This window comes from Daphnia magna, linkage group LG7 (genome assembly GCF_020631705.1).
Source record: "Daphnia magna isolate NIES linkage group LG7, ASM2063170v1.1, whole genome shotgun sequence".
Classification (NCBI taxonomy): Eukaryota; Metazoa; Arthropoda; class Branchiopoda; order Diplostraca; family Daphniidae; genus Daphnia; species Daphnia magna.
In genome coordinates this window covers 901,590-918,408 of record NC_059188.1, presented here as the reverse complement: position 1 = coordinate 918,408, position 16,819 = coordinate 901,590, and the positions used below count along the sequence as shown (strand labels likewise).

Genomic DNA, 16,819 nt, shown 5'->3' with positions numbered 1-16,819 from the left:
AAGCCTCAAAGCTTTTCTGCTCACTGAACTGAAAATGCGAAAATGTTTTTAACCTTTTACAGATAGTTTTTTGAAAGTCTCCCTAGTCACAAAATGTACATGTATTGCAATCTCCATATTTTCTGTTAAGATTGTGTCATCCCTTTTGAATGTAAAATCAGACGTTCGCGGTCACGCTGGAAAATATTTGCTAGGTATTTAGTACAGTACATTTCCACAGATTTTAACGCATTTTCTGACTCACAGTGTTAACACTAACGAGAATTGGAAGCCTTGAACTAAATATTAACGAGCGAGGATGTCGAGAATTCACATTTTAAACAAAGCAATGGAAGATCATGAAAATAGCGATTTTTAAAACCACAAAAAAGTATGGGTAATGACGAGAAGGGAAATGACGATTAGTTGCGATAAAGCGAAAGTAATCACTGCCGCATTGGGATTACATCCGTCGTCCCGACCGCAATTGTCGGCTACAGAGCCCAAGTAGTCGAGAAACTCGGTAAAAGTGCACAATGCGTTCTGGCATTGGTCCAAATGGACAACATCTTCTTTGACGAACAGCTGTATTTTATAGTCATCCGAACAACGATAGAGGACAACGGCCACGTTGGCGGCGAACGAACCCATCAACGACGTCCGCCACTTTCTCTCAGCCGAAGGCGTCATGTCATTCGTCAAGGGTTGTTCGTCTTTTGCTAAACCCATTCGTGCTATGAAACGTAGTAAACCTTCGCCTTCAGTAAAGTAGAACACGCCTCTTTGCTGGTTCTCTGTTCCGTTATTAGCTTTGAAAGCTCTGCGTCATACAAAGTAAACAGAATTAATATAGCTTTCCCAATTATCTCGGTAACGTGATATGTGTACCTAATTCGTGTCACCAAGTCCTCTACCAACGGGCATGCTTGATGGTAATTGAGTTCGTGACCGTAGCCCTGTTTGTGGTATGTTTCCAGATCTTCACCGAATTCCAAAACCTTTAAAATTCATTATTTATAGGACGCTCAGTTCATCCTAATGTAATTTTCACGTTAATTTACCTTAAGATTCTCCGATGTAAAAGCTGCACACCAGGGCGAAATTTGTTCCAAATACCATGCTTTTTGGTAGCGACATATGTCGTAAATCATCAGCATGTCATCTAGCGTGAAGTCAACAAAAACAAAAACAAAAAATAACACCCAACAGATTACGTTATGACAGCTGTGCTGCATTTTTACTTTATCCTTTTCCCAATATACGTACCAGAGGACATATTATATTGGAAACCGAGGCGTGTGGTCACGTCAGCCAGGGTGTTCTGGAACGTGACACTTTGCCGGAATAGTGTCAGCTCTTGTTCCAACATTCCTTTTTCCTCAACTTGTTCCCTCCACCGGGTGCAGTTTTCGTAGAAATGGACGAGCCTGTCGCCCACTGGCGCCTCCGTCAATTGTATGTCCCCGTTAGTGAAAATGCCTCGTGAAAAAGATCTCGCGCTCGACTGAGAAGGCAAGCTGGCTATATGTCGGAACTGTCAAGGTATAATTAGACTCTCATTATTCACGATTCTATTACAGTATTCGTTGTTAGCGTATTTACGTGATAGTCTTGTGTGTTGAAAGCCGGTTGGCTGTTAAAGAAATCGGCGAAGCGACCGCGGAAACGTCGAGCCAAAACAAGTAACTCTTCACGGCCAGTTGGGGTCAGTTTTTCGTCGAAATCGTCATCGATGCGGATACTTCCGTTGTTGCTCAGTCCGTCGATATCCTGTTGGCAAAGCGTCCCTATACATATGTCGAAATGACCGTCAAATAAAATCAGATGATAAAGAATCCTTGGTGGAGAATGTCAATCGAATGCGATTACAACCTCGTCGCTCTTTGTGGTTTTGTAGAATCGTTTTACGCAATTTTGGTAGGCGATCTTTCATGCGAAAAGCATCACGGGACGATGGGTATTGTGTACCGTGACGTGCCACCATCCAAAACATAACCGCCTTGCAACCTGTGGTGGTGATAACCAGTGAGAAAGTAAGAGAAAAACAGAAAGTGATTGCTAGGATTGCGGCTTTTTTGGGCGTGTTCGGGATACGTCACAATGACATTGAAATGTTTTCGGCTTTAAATAAAACACCCAAGGTCGGTCACTGCCCTAACATAAAGATTAATCAAACTAGCAGTATTTGGGGACAAGTTATTTTTTGAAAGTGTATCTTGTGTTTAAGTGAGTAAAGACAATTCGGGAAAGTTGGGACGGAACTTTACCAGCGGCGAAAATGGGCGACGAATCTTCGTTATTGATGAGCTCGTAGGGCGTCCTTGTGGCATAATAAATGTAAGGTTTGGGGTCGGTCGTGTGGCAATCTCGTAGAAACTCTGCACCAATGGACGTTGTCATCCAAATAAAGGCGACGGTTGCGAGCCAAATAGACGCCATCAGCGATTCCGCTTTCGCCTACTGCGCTAAAAGGAAAAAGAATTCAGAAAAGATTATTCCGATTTTATTCCTTCGGCTTTTCCTTTCACCATTTTTTTATTTTAGTTTTTTATATCAGCTGTTCTCTGTCACAACGTTTTAACGACTGAACAAAGAGCTAATGATCGTCCTTTGTATGGGTGCTAACAGTCTCCGACACTCTCTTTTTATTGGGCCATATTCATCCGTGCTACCAAATCGATCCTTGGAGCGAAAGGCATAACGGAGGCACACACTTCACTGTCCAAGTCGTCTATATACTAATAAAAATTCCATCGGACCTCTTTTTCACGCTACGTATAGACGTGGTTTTTTTTTACAAAAAAAAAAAAATGTGTTTAAGGAGATGGAATTGTTTTCTCACGAGCGTTTACAAAATCCCGAGAGCCTCCTCGTTCTTCCTTGGTCTCTAGCGCGGTATTCGACCAGCCCTTAATACATAAATGGATTATGAACTCTTCCCTGCGTGAACGTGTACTATATAAAGATCGATGCTGTGTCGTTATTCCCTTGTTTAGCGATCCCCGAGGATATTTCCTTTTTCTTTGTTATTTATCCGTCTTTGAGTAAAATGTTTGAGCCTAGCAGGGTACCGATAAGTAACACAAAAAGAGTCCGACCGTCAGCCAATATCAAAGATGAATAGATTCCAATCAAGATAACAACTCTGCAGATGGAAAAAAAGAAAAGAAAAGAGAACGATGGAATAAAAACTTTTTCATCTTCGTTTGCCTGGGCTAACTTTTTTTTTTTTGCACGCTGATCGATCGCGTACTTCCAGTTCTTTTCATCGAAGATGGATCATCCTTACTCTCGATTCCACCCGGTCGTCGTATTGAGTAGGAGGGAGGAAAGAGACGTGACGCGCAATAATTCCTCAAAAGAAAATAACCATAAAAGAAAAAACATTTATCAATGTGTTGTCGATTTAGCCCGCTGCGCATCGTTTAGGCACTGAATATTATTTTACTTCCGTGGTAGGTTTCATTACACGTTCCATTAAAACGCAATATCATTTACGCTTACCTACAGGGCTAGGAAACGATTTTGACATGAATAGGGTTGCAAAAACATATAATAAACAATAGCTGTAAACGAATGAAAGAATACGAATTTAGCAGACTGCAAATACCACTTTTGGCGATCGATTGAAGGGCTTAGACTTTTTGGACAATGGCCCTTCGTGTAGTGTACACACACATAGTATGAAAAGGAAGCTGCACTGTAAATAAAAAAAAAATAAAGGAAATAAAAGTTACCTGTAGACCGGATGAGGTGGCAGTCGACAGTGCAGTATAGCTTGTTCTTACAACCGGATGTCAACCAAGTCAACTTTAAAACAAAATTTAAAAAAACATTTTCACCAGAAATTGTTGTAGGACACGGGCACACCTTAAAGAAGATGGCTTGTTGTTAGGGCCTCAGCAGCGCAGAACGAAAAGAAGAGAATATTTTACCTACGAGTGTACCGGAGTGGCGCTTGTTGCCTTCTGCTCCGTCGCCCAAACACCATAACAGGTTTTTCCCGAATCATCAGAAACCCTCGAGGCACTAATGCTAGTACACACACGCATTTTTGTTGCGGAGGTTTCTTTCTAACCCGGCTAGTGCCTGGAGAGCTAGAGAGTAGAATACTGTGTGTAGCAAGAAGACGGGAGGTGACCGAGGAATTTGATTGAACCAGGGACACGTAGCGCCGCCCCCAATGTGTTTGCTCAACTACGAGCTACGTCTTTCCCGTATTTTCTTGGCAAACGTCGCAGCAGAATACGTAATTCAAAATGCATTCGAAAAAAAAAACAAATTGACAATTCCATGCACGAAATGTACCGGTTGTAAACTTCCGTATTTAAATGCAGCGCTTCTATTCGATACACTTTGTTTAACATAAGAAAATCAATGTTTAAAGAGCTTTGTTAAAATCATGTATTGCTTATTCACCAGGGACGGCTTTAACAAATTAACACGGGATAAAACTAATTTACCTTTTTTTTCTGTGTTTAAAAACTTGAGATAATTTTCCGTTCGCCACTTGCTTTCATAAGGCAGTGGCACGTCTTTTACGCTAGACATAGTCTAGACATCAACTACATAAATTCTTTGTAACTAATTATAAATTCTCATGGGAAAAATTATGTCACAAAGACGGGGACTTCTTTCAGTATTGTGTCATCGAAGGTTTATTGGAAATGGTTAAGATACTTTTATCAATATTTGTTTTGTCATGAGAATTTGGTGATTACAACTAGGGGAGACCGTACCAATTGCTGGACAATAACTGACGCCAAAAGGCATTGTTTCAGTTATCGGATTCCTTTTTCAAATTGAGCGCCGTCAGGCTGGCAAGAAGTTCTTTTACACTTGATTCCATGTCACTGTTGTTATTGTTATTGCTGCCAACTGAATTGTTGTTCAACGTTAACCTCTCTGAAAAGGATTTCATTAGTTCGGCTTCGTCATCTTGCCCGGTTTTCTCCAGGTACGTCTTTAACATTTCAACCACCTGGGCAAATGAGAAATCGAAATGTTGTTGGAAACTTCCAGGCTAGAGCTAATGAAATTTTCAACTTACTTGTAAAACTTCACAGTGGATTTGCATAAAGTTTTCACCGATATTTCTCTTTTGTAGGAGTTTTAATTTCGATTCTGCCAGCTGTAGCGGATTTCTCCCCATCCGGTCAAGAAGGCGCAAGTTGGCTCCTATAATTGTTGAAGTTGTAATAAATTTATTTAAGTATCGTATCGTACACTTGTGATTTTACCTGATCGGAGCAGCAGTGTCACAACGCTTACATGATTTGTGCATACAGCTAAATGCAAAGGTGTATTTCCAAGCGAGTCAATTTGATTTGGATCAGCACCATAATGTAACAATAATCTGCCAAGACAAGAAAAATATTACAAATGTCAAAGGAAAACAGTCTACATTTGTGAAATACCTCACTACTTCTGTATAACCTTTGGAGGCAGCTAGGTGTAAAGCAGTTCGTAGAAATTCATCACAAGATTTGGGATCGATCCCAGAATCCAGCAAAGACTTCAGCCGATCTAAATCATTTGTGTTTGCAGCAAGACGAAGCTTTCTCTCACCTATAACATTCACATTTTATGAATTAAGTTAACAGGGCTTGGGTACTCTTTTGTTTACCCAAGTACAGTTTCCATTTACTCCAGCTTCTTGCATTGCTCTGCTGATAAAAACGTACAACTCTGACACCTCGGCTGGCTCTCATCTTACAGTTAAAAGAAGGCAATCCTACAGCATCTGGGTAATTTTGGCCCAACATCTGGGCTTCATACCCTTGTCCAAAATTTAAACATGGTCTGAGATTGTCAAATGAAAGCCCTGCTGGTGGGTCTACACTGAACTGTTGGACCACTGGTTTCGACAGATGAACCTTCTGTTTAACCTGGACAAAGAAACAGGTTTGATTACACTTGTCTCATCTAGAGGTAAGATCCTAGCAGTGACAAAAACTTACTCCATGTAAGCCCTCGTCTTCGACTTTGGGAGTTGATGGTAAACTGTTGCTACTATCTTCATTGAAGCTCTCACTTTCTGTTTCGACTCCCGAATCAACAGCAGCCATTTACGTTATAGTTAACTCTGAGAAGTCTTCTCGAGATGATGGAAACGTTGGGATCCAATATTCTAAAACTTGACTTCGACATCAATCTACAAGGTCAGCGTCCTCAATATGTTTTGTGGAAACCAAAACTATAGTGTCGATAGAAAGAACACGGGAGCGGTTTGATTTCGAGTACACTAACCCGAAAAAAGGGTTTAATGAGACATCTATCGACAAAAAATTGCAATCCAATGGATAAAAGATGGCGTTCAATGCCCGATCGAAATTACTACAACTCTCACCGACGTTCTTTCAACGAATTTTACGTTCGTCGATTATAGAATAATGATCTTGCTATCCATTTCCGCCGCCAATTATTTGTTTTCCAGCACCCTTTTAATGCACCAAGAGCGTAGATCAAGAGGTCAAGACCAATTGCTTTATAACAAAGGAAATGAGCCCTTTAACATAATTGTAATTCCTGTAATAATCTGAAATCTTTTCTCAAATTTCCTGTCGTAATTATTAGCCAGCAAAATTACTTTAGAGTAACGCATTTTTATGCCTTTTTCCCCTAACAGAATCACGTGGATTTCAAACTAGATGTATGTAATAATATGCGTGAGATTGCCTTCAACTGCAGCAGGTAAAAAAAAAAAAAAAAGAAAAAAATGGTCGTGTTACCCGACTGACATACCGACTGAACCGGCCCCACTTCCGGTGGGTTTAGTTTTCCTATTCCTGGAGTACGCATCAGTGTAGTACATGAGAAAAGACCAACGGACCTAAGAAAAACACTTCTTCATTTATATCTCCTTCAGCATATCCCCGTTGGCTTTATGTGAAACGGTCACGTCAATGAAGCGGGAAAACGAACAGGAACCGTGCGACATCACAACCAACATTTCACCATTTTAGAAAGAATGTCCGCGTTCGTGCCTGAGGGAAGGCATGAGTTCGGTACCTCTTGACACTCCAGGTCACCCGCATGACATTTGGAAATGTGGTTCGTAATTCTTCTAATTTATACAGAGAGAAAACGAATTGCAGCGTTCCTTCATCACGACTGAGCATTTAACACCTGCGGTACCCACTCTCCCGCAATTAGATGAAAATGCTGTTTGATCTTTTATTCAGGTGCGATGCCAACATTCTCCGATAGAAAGTATGGCCAAAGCCTTTAGCTATCTATTAAATTGCCTTAGGCTCTGTTATTATTTAACTTATTGTTTGAGGCATCCATTCTTCTATCTATCGTCACATTTCACAGTACTACGGCTTTCTAATCGGAAGAAATGCGTTCAATATTCCATAAACCCGAACACGAACGGTGTTCGTGTATGCAAAAAGTGGTAGGTACGATTAAAGATTTCGAATCAAGATGGGTGCGACAATAACGTATAACGTAACCGTACCTGACATCGAATAAAAACCTGCTCGTTAGAGGTTATGAAAAAAAAAAGAGTTATCTTTACAGCATGGTGATTTAGGTACATAACAAATGTACGGCGAGTACTTGCCGAATTAAATACCGTTAAATACAAGTTTTCTTCTAGGTCGATTGTCCGAACGAGTCGTTCGAGTTCAATTGTCTGTTGGGACATTCTCCTGTTAGTTAGTCCCTTCTCGGTTTGGACGCCAGCGGCCGCTAGGTGGCCCTCGATCGAAGTTTTCCCAGCTTGTTCAACGGCCGACTGCGTCTAGAGTCTTGTAGTCTGCGTCCTGTCTTCGACAAGGAAAAACATTTGTGTGTGTTGGCTAAGCAACCCAGTATTGCTGGGGCGTGTTTCGTTCAATACTCGTTTTCATTTAGAAGATAATAAGAAAAGTGTTTGTGGATTGTGCGATAAATATTCGAATTCAAGAAGGAGTGGCAATTTCTCTTCAATAGGGAAATCTCAACAGCGCACACCAACTTTTGGATTCTGGCAAGCCCTATAGCCTAGTTTGACGTCACTGGCCATCGACTCCTACCATCACCTTCATACACACACAGCACAGCACACGATCGATTTTCCTAGAGGTAGAACGAGAAAAGCTTTTTTTCTGACAACTAGTATTTACCTAATCCAAAACAAGTGGGGCATTTTGTTTTGTCCATGTTGCTCAAATGTTCGAGGTTATTTTACCCAAAACCTTGGTTCTGTAAATGGGCAGGTTGAATATTTAGTCATTGCACCATGTTTGTTCCCTTAGTTGGAAATGTACTTTGTATCATTGAGCTAGGAATGTTCTCTGCCAAAGCAAACGGGTGTCTGCTGTTCTGTGAATGTGCAATAATCATCCCTACCCATTGCTGTGGGGGTGTTATGCTAAAGTTTAAACTTTTACTTTCATATCCTCCTACACTGGGCTAAATTCAGAATTTTCATTTCATCAAGGTTTCCAAACAGCTTTTTGGGTTGGCTGGATCGTGATGGACCCAGCGAAAGTACCCCCCTTTACGTCCGCACAGGAAGAAGCACGATATTGGAGATTAAAAGCCGAAGAATTCCAGAGAATGTAAGTGTTTTTCTTTCTTTTATAAGACGTAGCGAGAATGCCAAAATTTTATGGGTGCAGCTGGCTAACGAAGCCAAGGATTGGCGAAAGTCCCAGCCTGTTCCAAAGAAGGTCAATCAGGTCGACATACAGATGTGAATGCAAGTTCTATGCCTGACGTCACTGTCAGTTTGCCAGTCTCCTCGCCGGCTTTAACGACTATTTCGACTTTCGCATTTTAATTTTTGTTGATGCAGTCTTATTGATTCTTTCCTTATCTTTTTACAGTGGAGAGGATGCCCGGCTAGAGTTGGAAGAGTATCAGGTAACTTTGCCATGACAACTAAGCCATTTCATCGCCTCTTTTTTATTAATCGTCTTTCCTTTTCTGTGTTGCTATTCAGGAATCGAGTAGAGAATTAGAAGCCGAGCTGGAAGCGCAAATCAAACAAGCCGAACACCAAGTCCGTGAACTACGCTCCACCAATCACAGACTACTAATTGAACACAGTTCTCTGAAAGTAATGATAAAGAAGCAACCTGCGTGTTGCGTAAATTTTATACGGAAATAAAATAAAGAGTTTTCTTTTTTCCAGGAAAAATTTGAGGCACTCAGCCGAGATCACCACACTCGAGTAAACGAGTTAGAGACACATGTGCATCAGCTACGAACCAAAAACGAAGAAACAGCCAAGCGAATCAGACAGTTAGAGCAGACTAACGATGATCTAGAACGGGCGAATCGGTAAGCTAATGACAGAATCATCTTCAGTTTCACAGCGAAACTCGAAAAGTAATAATCATCAACTTTGTTAGAGCCACGCTGGGATCACTTGAAGATTTTGAGACACGTTTGCACACGGCCATCGAGCGCAACGCATTCCTTGAGTCAGAACTAGACGATAAAGAGTCGCTGGCCGTTATGGTCCAACGGTTAAAGGACGAAACCAAAGGTAATTTTCGGTAGCTTCACGTTGCCTAAGGGCTGCTTCTTAACTACAAAGACCATCCAATTCAAGAAATTGCCATTGAAAGTTGGATCATGCGAGCAGGGAGGAATATACTCTTAGACGAAGAGATTGATGACCTTCGTTGTGTTAAGTTGGTCGGGCGTGAAGGCAAACGACGGAAATGTTCTTTCATTCGCGTGAACAATTTTTCGAATTGAAAAGGACCCAAGGATCCTGTTTTTTCAGACGTCAGATGTCTTACTGTTGTAACCTGACATTGAATCACATATGGGTCGAGGTCACAGTGTCGTGTGATGAACCGCATTCTAATGCCATTTCTTTTCTAAACTTTTTTCTTTTTTGAAAAAAATGTTTATTAGATTTGAAGCAAGAACTTCAGGTTCGACAGAAGGCCATCCATGAGACACCGGACAACGAAAAGCAAGAGAAAGCCATCGTAGACGAGAACGAAAAATCGGACCCCACGAAATCGCCGCTGGCCTATCCTGCTAGCAATAACAACAACAAACTGCCCTCCAGCGTGCCCCTAAAACGTAAACAAATTAAACATTGCAGCCTTTTTCTATATGATTAACTTTTTAAATTTATTTATTCCGCTCAACGTTTGTGTTGTAGCGCTGTCAGTTACGGATACAGGAATCACCCAGGCAGCACGGCATTCCGCCTTGAACATAGTTGGCGATTTGTTGCGACGAGTTGGGGTAAGATAAATAGTTTGTCGACCAAACCTGATATAATTTTCTTTGTTTATATATATTTTTGGATGAATTCGTGGAACATTACGAATCAATTTGTTGTGTAGTGTTTAAGACAGCAGCTCAGCAACGTCCAAAATCCATCACCCGGAGTTTACTACCCACTCTTTCCCAGGTGCCAAACAAATCACAAGTCTCTTGTGTGAGAGGGAGGGAAAAAAAAAAGAAATTCTCTCCAGTGCCGTCCCCCCCTCCCCTTGTCCCTCTTAGAGTTTGGCTAGCTGATCTAATGCCTCTAGCTGGCTTGAATTAATCTATATCGAATTCAGTTTAACAGGCTCTTCTCATTTAACACACTTGACGGCTTGCGACTGGGAACTTGTCTGTTTACTCTTATACGAGTTCTTATGTCGTTTTTTTTTTTTTATTCCTTGTTTACTTTTACAGGCGTTAGAGAACAAACTATCAACATGCCGGACTATGGTGAAGGAGGGCAACGGGGCGGTCAAAGAAGCCACTAGGTGATGATCCAATCTCTCTCTCTCTCACTCGGCTGACCTATAAAGATTTTTTTTTTTCTTTTGCTTTACTTACTCGTACGATCAATTTTCATTGTCATCAAATTAGGGGGAAATTGTTGAATCGTGCAGCGTCGACGGCAGCGCCGGTGCAGAGTATCATTCGAGCTTAACTAGTTCCAATTGTTGACGAAATTACAACAGAAGCAAAAAAAGCAGGGCAAAAAACGACAAAAGTGACGATCGCTTGACATTGAAAAACAATAGCAAAAAAAAAAAAAAAGGAAACATTCTCTTTTTTTCTTCTCGTCTCTAATTTCTCGATCGCATTATTTTTGTCTTTTTCTCAAAATTTGTTAGTTTCGTTCGTTCGTGGGAGCGGAGATAGGGATATGAATGTGTTCGGTTACGTGAACTGTACCTTATTGACTTTTTTTTTTTCCAAATATCCACCTAATTTGTATGTCCCTCTATAACTTGTTGGGTTTCTAGGACCTCTGACGCATAATCTCGTCCCGAAAACATAAAACACCAACTCCCCTTATTCTCCCGCCCCCGAAGTTTATATATTATTTTTTTTCTTCGAAAGAAAACGTTTTGTATCATATGGATTTTTGTCTAGATCCCCGTGTAACGAAACCCTGCTATCAATATATATATATATACTAAGATAACTTCGTCGCCGTTGCACAGTTTGTTACGTACAATTTCCCCATAAGGATTCTTGCAAAACGGAATGGCATACCATGGTACGTACGTTCACTCCTATCCCGCCCAGTGATGATCAGGCTCAAGTGTCGTCGTTTTCAGGAATGTAGACGGCAGCACCTGTCTGCAGTAGTCCAACCTAATACGGAAGGTATAGGGAAAAGGTGGATTTTTTGCATTTTTAGGGAATATGTAATTAAGTTACAGCCATAAATATTTTTATTTCTATAGAAAACAATATTAGAAGTATAATTCATTTTTCAGAAATGTCATTAATCCTAAAGGGAAAAATTCTAGAATTTTTTTAAATGCTAGAAAGGGAAGGAAATTTGGCGCTCTGCCATAAAAAAGGATGCTGTTTAGCAGTGTTTTTTTTTTTTTTTTTTTACTTCAAGCAGAGAACGGGGTTTTGGGTCGGGGCGAAAGAGTGATTTTCCGCCCGGTGGAAACGCCTCTTGCGGGTGTGTTGTTTCACTCCACGCAGAAAATCATTTGTCGACAGATGGCAGTCCCACCGGACGGACAATTTTAGCAAATAGACTACCCAGATCGCCAATGGGCGACTATTTTTGGCGACGATCCGCGGGTAACCCGGGTTTTCGAAAACCGGGGTCCGAGCCCTACAGCCAATTATCAACGACCTCCTTTGTACTCTATTGCAGACTTCTGCAAAACCCTATGCAGTGTGTGAGTGTGAGATGGTGGAGGTATGCTCGTGTCGGAGCTGTAAATAATTGTAACAAAATGTCTCATTTTCTCTTTCTCTTCATACAAGTGAGTATAGATTTTAATCTTTTACCACGATTTTAAAATTGTCGATCTATTGGTGTGTAAGATGAAACTTCCTTGAAAACATTTTCTAATCTGGTGTTCCATGCTTGTTTCACTGTCTTCATTTGACCCCTGGAATCCTAGAATTAGTCGGTCACATCTAAATCTGACTTTATCCTTTCAGGTTGTGCGAGAGGATATCCCAAAGAGGAGTTAATTTTGCCGTAGCCTGCTCAATCCAAGTAATTTTAATCATGTCCCGAAAAAGCATAGGCCATGGGAAAAAATTGTCAAATCATGCTTCTACTTCTACAAAGTGAAACAGATGAAGAAGAATACATTGTTGAAAAAAATTCTTGACTGGAGGTTAGTTTGGAAATTGTTTCTATCCTTCAATACAATAGTATTAAATGGATAGCCTTGTGATTATGACTGAACCTTGATATCATATTAGGGAGAAGAATGGTGAAGTGGAGTAGTTGCTTAAATGGATAGGCTTTTCAGTTAATAACAAAACTTGGGAACCCAAGAAAAATCTATGTTGCTATGATTTGATTGCAGCATTTGACAACAGAAGAAATAAGGAGGAAAAATTGAAAAAGGAACATACTAATGTACAGGAAAAAGAAAAACATCCATCATTGAATGAAAATCGTGAAAATAAGCAAGACAAGCTAAGCCAGGAGAAGAAAGCTGTGAAGAAAAAAACTAAAGTGCAGGTTTGTTTTTAAATTCTTAACTTGGGGCAATGAACATCAAGATGTGTTCAGTAAATCTGTGGTTTTCTCCATGTGTCATTTTAGATGCACCAGCCTTCCAACAGGATTTGATTGAAATATAGAGGCCGAGAAAATTTTAGGAGTGACCGATGACAGTCGGGGAACTTCTCTTCCTCATAAAAGGGTTCGTTCAATCTAATTCAGTATCAATAGCATCCTGTAAGCAATTAACGTATTCAGTGATTCATTAGTGAATATTGACCCACAGCCAAGGTTTTTGTTACATAGTCCAGTTTTAAAAACTTGAATTTTAAAAACTGATCTTTAAAAGTTCAGATGCTATTATTTTTGCGGTTAGAGCATTAGTGTTCGTCGTTTGGTTACTGTTAAAATCCATCTTATACATACGGTTGATGCGTTCCATTTATTTGATTTTTAGGAAATCATCCGATGACTGATCTAGTTCCGTCTAGCCTAGCTAACAAACGTTGCCCGTAAGTCGTGATCAAGTTCTATGAGAAAAACTTGTATTGGCCTAACTTAAAGAGCAAAACTTCCGTGAAAAATTGAAAAGACAGTATGTACTACTGTAGGGTAGTGTCATTTTTATAACTGTAATGAAACACCTTTATTAAGAGTTGAGGTGTGGGAAGGTACCACCCTTTTTTCACGTTTGCCCTATACGCTCGTCTTTATCTGTCGATTTGCCATGTGGACCTCGAATTCTCAATTGCTTGATACAAGGTTTTTATACGGGAATCAAGAAACAACGTTCATAAGTTTTTGTGTTTCCAGTTGAAATGGAACATATCTTAGCGTATCTCATGTAGTTCCCCACTGGGAACTGTTGTAGAATATCATCAGATTGATGGCAGTCTACTGGCACTGCCTCGGTTCATTACTGGCGCCGACATTGCTACTTGGAGCAGCGTAGGCAACCACATCCGCCTCTTTATTCTTGCATTTGTTAGACAACCTTTGTCCATCACAGCATTTCCAACCTGGGGATAATCGTGGCCGTCATCATCGTCACCTTGAATCTTGCCACAAAAAGGTAAACATAATCTACTCGTCGACAGCTAATAATGATAACGTATTTTATTATCAAAATTTGTCTTGCTTTTAGTTTGGTGATGAAGAAATTTAATTTAATGCTTGGTTGAATCCGACCATAAGTACAACTACTAATGCCCGTCTTAGTGGATGGCTTCCTCATACATTTACTTACGAAATTCAACTTGAATTGATTCAAAATTATTCTGTATTGGTCTTTGTTGGACAGGCCATTGCTGTCTTTTCTGTAAGTCACATTTATTTTACTTGTCACACCAGTTTTTCCATTACGAATATTTTGTTTATTTTTCTTGCTCTGCAATAGTTTGTTTGTTATCTAGTTGTAATAATAGAAAAGCCCATGTTGGCATGTCGTGGAAGAAATTAGCATGGTAAATGTTGGAGCGGAATGGTCGTGGGAAAGAGTTACGTAAGAATGGCACAAAAGTAGAAGGGCGCAGACAATAGCTGAAAGCTCATGAGGGGTCAGGATCAAAGACTCTTTCCTTTTTTATCCTTATTTTTCATCTGTTGGAGAAGTGTTCGCTATTGTATTTTCCATGGACTTGTAACACCTTCACTGCTGAACCTTAAAATTGGTAAATTTTTCAACATCATTTGACTTTTGCATAGATATTACTGAGGAGGAATCTTGTTTCATTAAAGACGTTTTTCCGTCTAGTAAATCTCGGCAAATTTATCGTGCACGCAAAGAGAAATAGTCAAATTAAATTAAATTGCCTAACACATTTTATTTGACGATTTGATTGAAACAATTTTAGGACATCCACTGTTGAAACTGAACTGGGAGAAACTTGGAGAATGGTGCAGGAACAATATCAGATGTTGAAGAACAACAACACACAGCCATGTACAATACCGAGCGTTTATTGGGGGCACATACTATTTCTCGTGCTTTTGTACAATTTTATGCGGCTGCCAATTGATTTTCTGGTGTCAACTGTACCTTGTCTTTGTCTACTTCTCACCTCTACGCTTTACACTTACGTCATAGAAATAGAATTAACAAGTTCAAGTAAATGCACTTTTCCCATTAAAAAATTGAGCGATTGTTTTAAAAACTCACATTTTGTGTTATAAATTGCAACACAAGATGGCGCTGCTGTCCCTCTGTATTTGTTTTCTGATTGAAGTACGTGTAATTTGTGAAACCCGTGTGCGAATATTTGTTAACTGTGTTACAATTCAATGGAAAGTTTGATATAAACAAATGGCGTGTCATCTACTTTTAAGTGTTTTCAATTTTTCTATGTGGTATTCAAGTGAAGAACATCAAATGGATTATTTTTGTGCAACTGCTAAAACTTCTGATCAGCTACGCCAGCTGCTAAATTGAAAAAAACAAACTTTTCAGAACCTACTACTTTTGCATTCAATCAAGCTATTCTATTTATTAATTGAGAGGTATTAGTTTTATATTTTCCTAATCAGAATCCAATAGCCAAGATTCTGCTTTTAACAAGTAGCTCGTAAAACCCAACCTAAACTGCAAAGGATGCTGCCTGTGGAGAAAAGGTTATGAATGACAAATCATATGGTTGAAATACCATCATCTCATTTTGGTGGTCTTAATCCATTCAACAATTCATCTCAATTGTGATTTGACAAGTGCACCGTAATTTGTGTTGGCAACCATTAACCATCATCATTTCAGCAACCTTCTTCTCACTTCTAATGAGCCTCACAAGTGGCCAGATTTTGTGTTGAGGTGAGTTATTAGACTTGTATTTTGGCAGTCAGTATCAAATTTGCATGATTCTGCTTTTACTTCTAGCTCGTGGAAATAAAAGTGCAAAGGGTGCTGGCCCTGAATGATTTGACAAGTGCACTGTATGCTGTGTTTGCAACCATTAACTATCGCCATTTCACCAATCTTCTCATAATTTCTACAGAACCTATCATGTGGAAGGATGTTGCGTTCAGAGGTGAGTTATTAGACTTGTATTTTAGCAGTCACTATCAAATTGGCATGATTCTTCATTTATTTCTAGTTCGTGGAACTTAAAATGCAAAGGATGCTGGCCCTGAAGGAAAGTCATCCACAATGAAAAATTTGTGGATTGGAATATCTCATATATAGGTTCTTTTGGCCCATTCATCATTTCATGTAAGTTTCAGTTTCGTAAAACCAGTCTGTTCCTCTATATTGTGTTGCCAATTGTTGACAAACAACATTTCAACAGTCTCCTTATCATTTCTAGTTTGCCAACAAACACACGTCTTCGCTTCGCCCGTCGCCCCGTCTTCGCTTCGCCCGTCTCCCCGTCTTCGCTTCGCCCGTCGCCCCGTCTTCGCTTCGCCCGTCACCCCGTCTTCGCTTCGCCCGTCGCCCTTGTCTTCGCTTCGCCCGTCGCCCCGTCTTCGCTTCGCCCGTCGCCCCGTCTTCACCTCGTGGTCGCCCCGTCATCGCCTCATCTTTGTTGGTATCGTTATATTTAGTAATGTGTTTGTGCTAATTAACCCGTTGGCTGCCACCCACTTTGATCCCCTTTTTTTTTTAGCTTGTTAGGGTCCGGCAGCGCTGTTCTGCCCAATGGTCTATATGCCATGGGTGGGACAGTTGCACAAGCCGTGTGGCTCAAAGTCGATCGTCGAGGCAATGCACCATTAGGAACTCCCCCTTGTCGATGCTTTGATGGTTGCCTGGGGTGTGCATTCCCGTAACGGCTTCCATCATCGTGTCAGCCCGGACTTGTCTTCGGACAAGTCCCCCTTGGTCGTGATCCCTCTGATGGCGATGTAGATAACGTAGTTGTAGTGGCGTGGCAGCCAACGGGTTAGTTAAGTGTATTTGTGTATGTATTGTATATGTGATGTATTGTATTGTGAAATGTAAAATGTAGTGGTGGAATTGTG

The 16,819-nt window shown here is 40.4% G+C and overlaps 3 protein-coding genes across 11 annotated transcripts; 1 reads left to right on the top strand and 2 right to left on the bottom strand.

The window, feature by feature from the left end:
- Positions 1 to 83: 83 nt before the first annotated feature.
- On the bottom strand, positions 84 to 4,074 carry LOC116927303 (multiple inositol polyphosphate phosphatase 1). Of its 7 annotated transcripts, none has more exons than XM_032934288.2 (9): positions 3,915 to 4,074; positions 3,717 to 3,849; positions 2,247 to 2,444; positions 1,852 to 1,986; positions 1,582 to 1,766; positions 1,246 to 1,513; positions 1,041 to 1,141; positions 868 to 977; positions 84 to 799 (listed from the first exon to the last, which is right to left on the bottom strand). In XM_032934288.2, the coding sequence occupies exons 3-9, from the start codon at positions 2,416 to 2,418 to the stop codon at positions 355 to 357; spliced, it is 1,416 nt and encodes a 471-aa protein (XP_032790179.1). In that variant the 5' UTR covers positions 2,419 to 2,444; positions 3,717 to 3,849; positions 3,915 to 4,074; the 3' UTR covers positions 84 to 354. The 7 variants fall into 7 exon arrangements, with proteins under 7 accessions (XP_032790179.1, XP_032790183.1, XP_032790180.1 ...); XM_032934292.2 differs by having other exon boundaries at positions 2,247 to 2,439; positions 3,717 to 3,789; positions 3,850 to 4,071; XM_032934289.2 differs by having other exon boundaries at positions 3,717 to 3,789; positions 3,850 to 4,070.
- Positions 4,075 to 4,369: 295 nt separating this feature from the next.
- On the bottom strand, positions 4,370 to 6,215 carry LOC116927304 (ankyrin repeat domain-containing protein 54). Its single transcript, XM_032934295.2, has 6 exons — positions 5,940 to 6,215; positions 5,606 to 5,867; positions 5,397 to 5,547; positions 5,220 to 5,335; positions 5,030 to 5,157; positions 4,370 to 4,960 (listed from the first exon to the last, which is right to left on the bottom strand). Exons 1-6 carry the CDS (start codon positions 6,045 to 6,047, stop codon positions 4,757 to 4,759), a joined length of 969 nt encoding a protein of 322 aa, XP_032790186.1. The 5' UTR covers positions 6,048 to 6,215; the 3' UTR covers positions 4,370 to 4,756.
- Positions 6,216 to 7,727: 1,512 nt separating this feature from the next.
- Positions 7,728 to 11,365, top strand: LOC116927305 (nuclear distribution protein nudE-like 1-A). Of its 3 annotated transcripts, XR_004396597.2 has the most exons (11): positions 7,728 to 8,049; positions 8,408 to 8,528; positions 8,796 to 8,832; positions 8,912 to 9,028; positions 9,104 to 9,252; positions 9,324 to 9,460; positions 9,838 to 10,011; positions 10,094 to 10,179; positions 10,281 to 10,348; positions 10,621 to 10,694; positions 10,801 to 10,922. XR_004396597.2 is itself a non-coding variant. In XM_032934296.2 (10 exons), the coding sequence occupies exons 2-10, from the start codon at positions 8,443 to 8,445 to the stop codon at positions 10,862 to 10,864; spliced, it is 924 nt and encodes a 307-aa protein (XP_032790187.1). In that variant the 5' UTR covers positions 7,728 to 8,049; positions 8,408 to 8,442; the 3' UTR covers positions 10,865 to 11,365. The 3 variants fall into 3 exon arrangements, 2 of the variants coding, with proteins under 2 accessions (XP_032790187.1, XP_032790188.1); XM_032934296.2 differs by lacking the exon at positions 10,281 to 10,348 and having other exon boundaries at positions 10,801 to 11,365; XM_032934297.2 differs by having other exon boundaries at positions 10,621 to 11,365.
- The last annotated feature ends 5,454 nt before the right edge of the window (positions 11,366 to 16,819 follow it).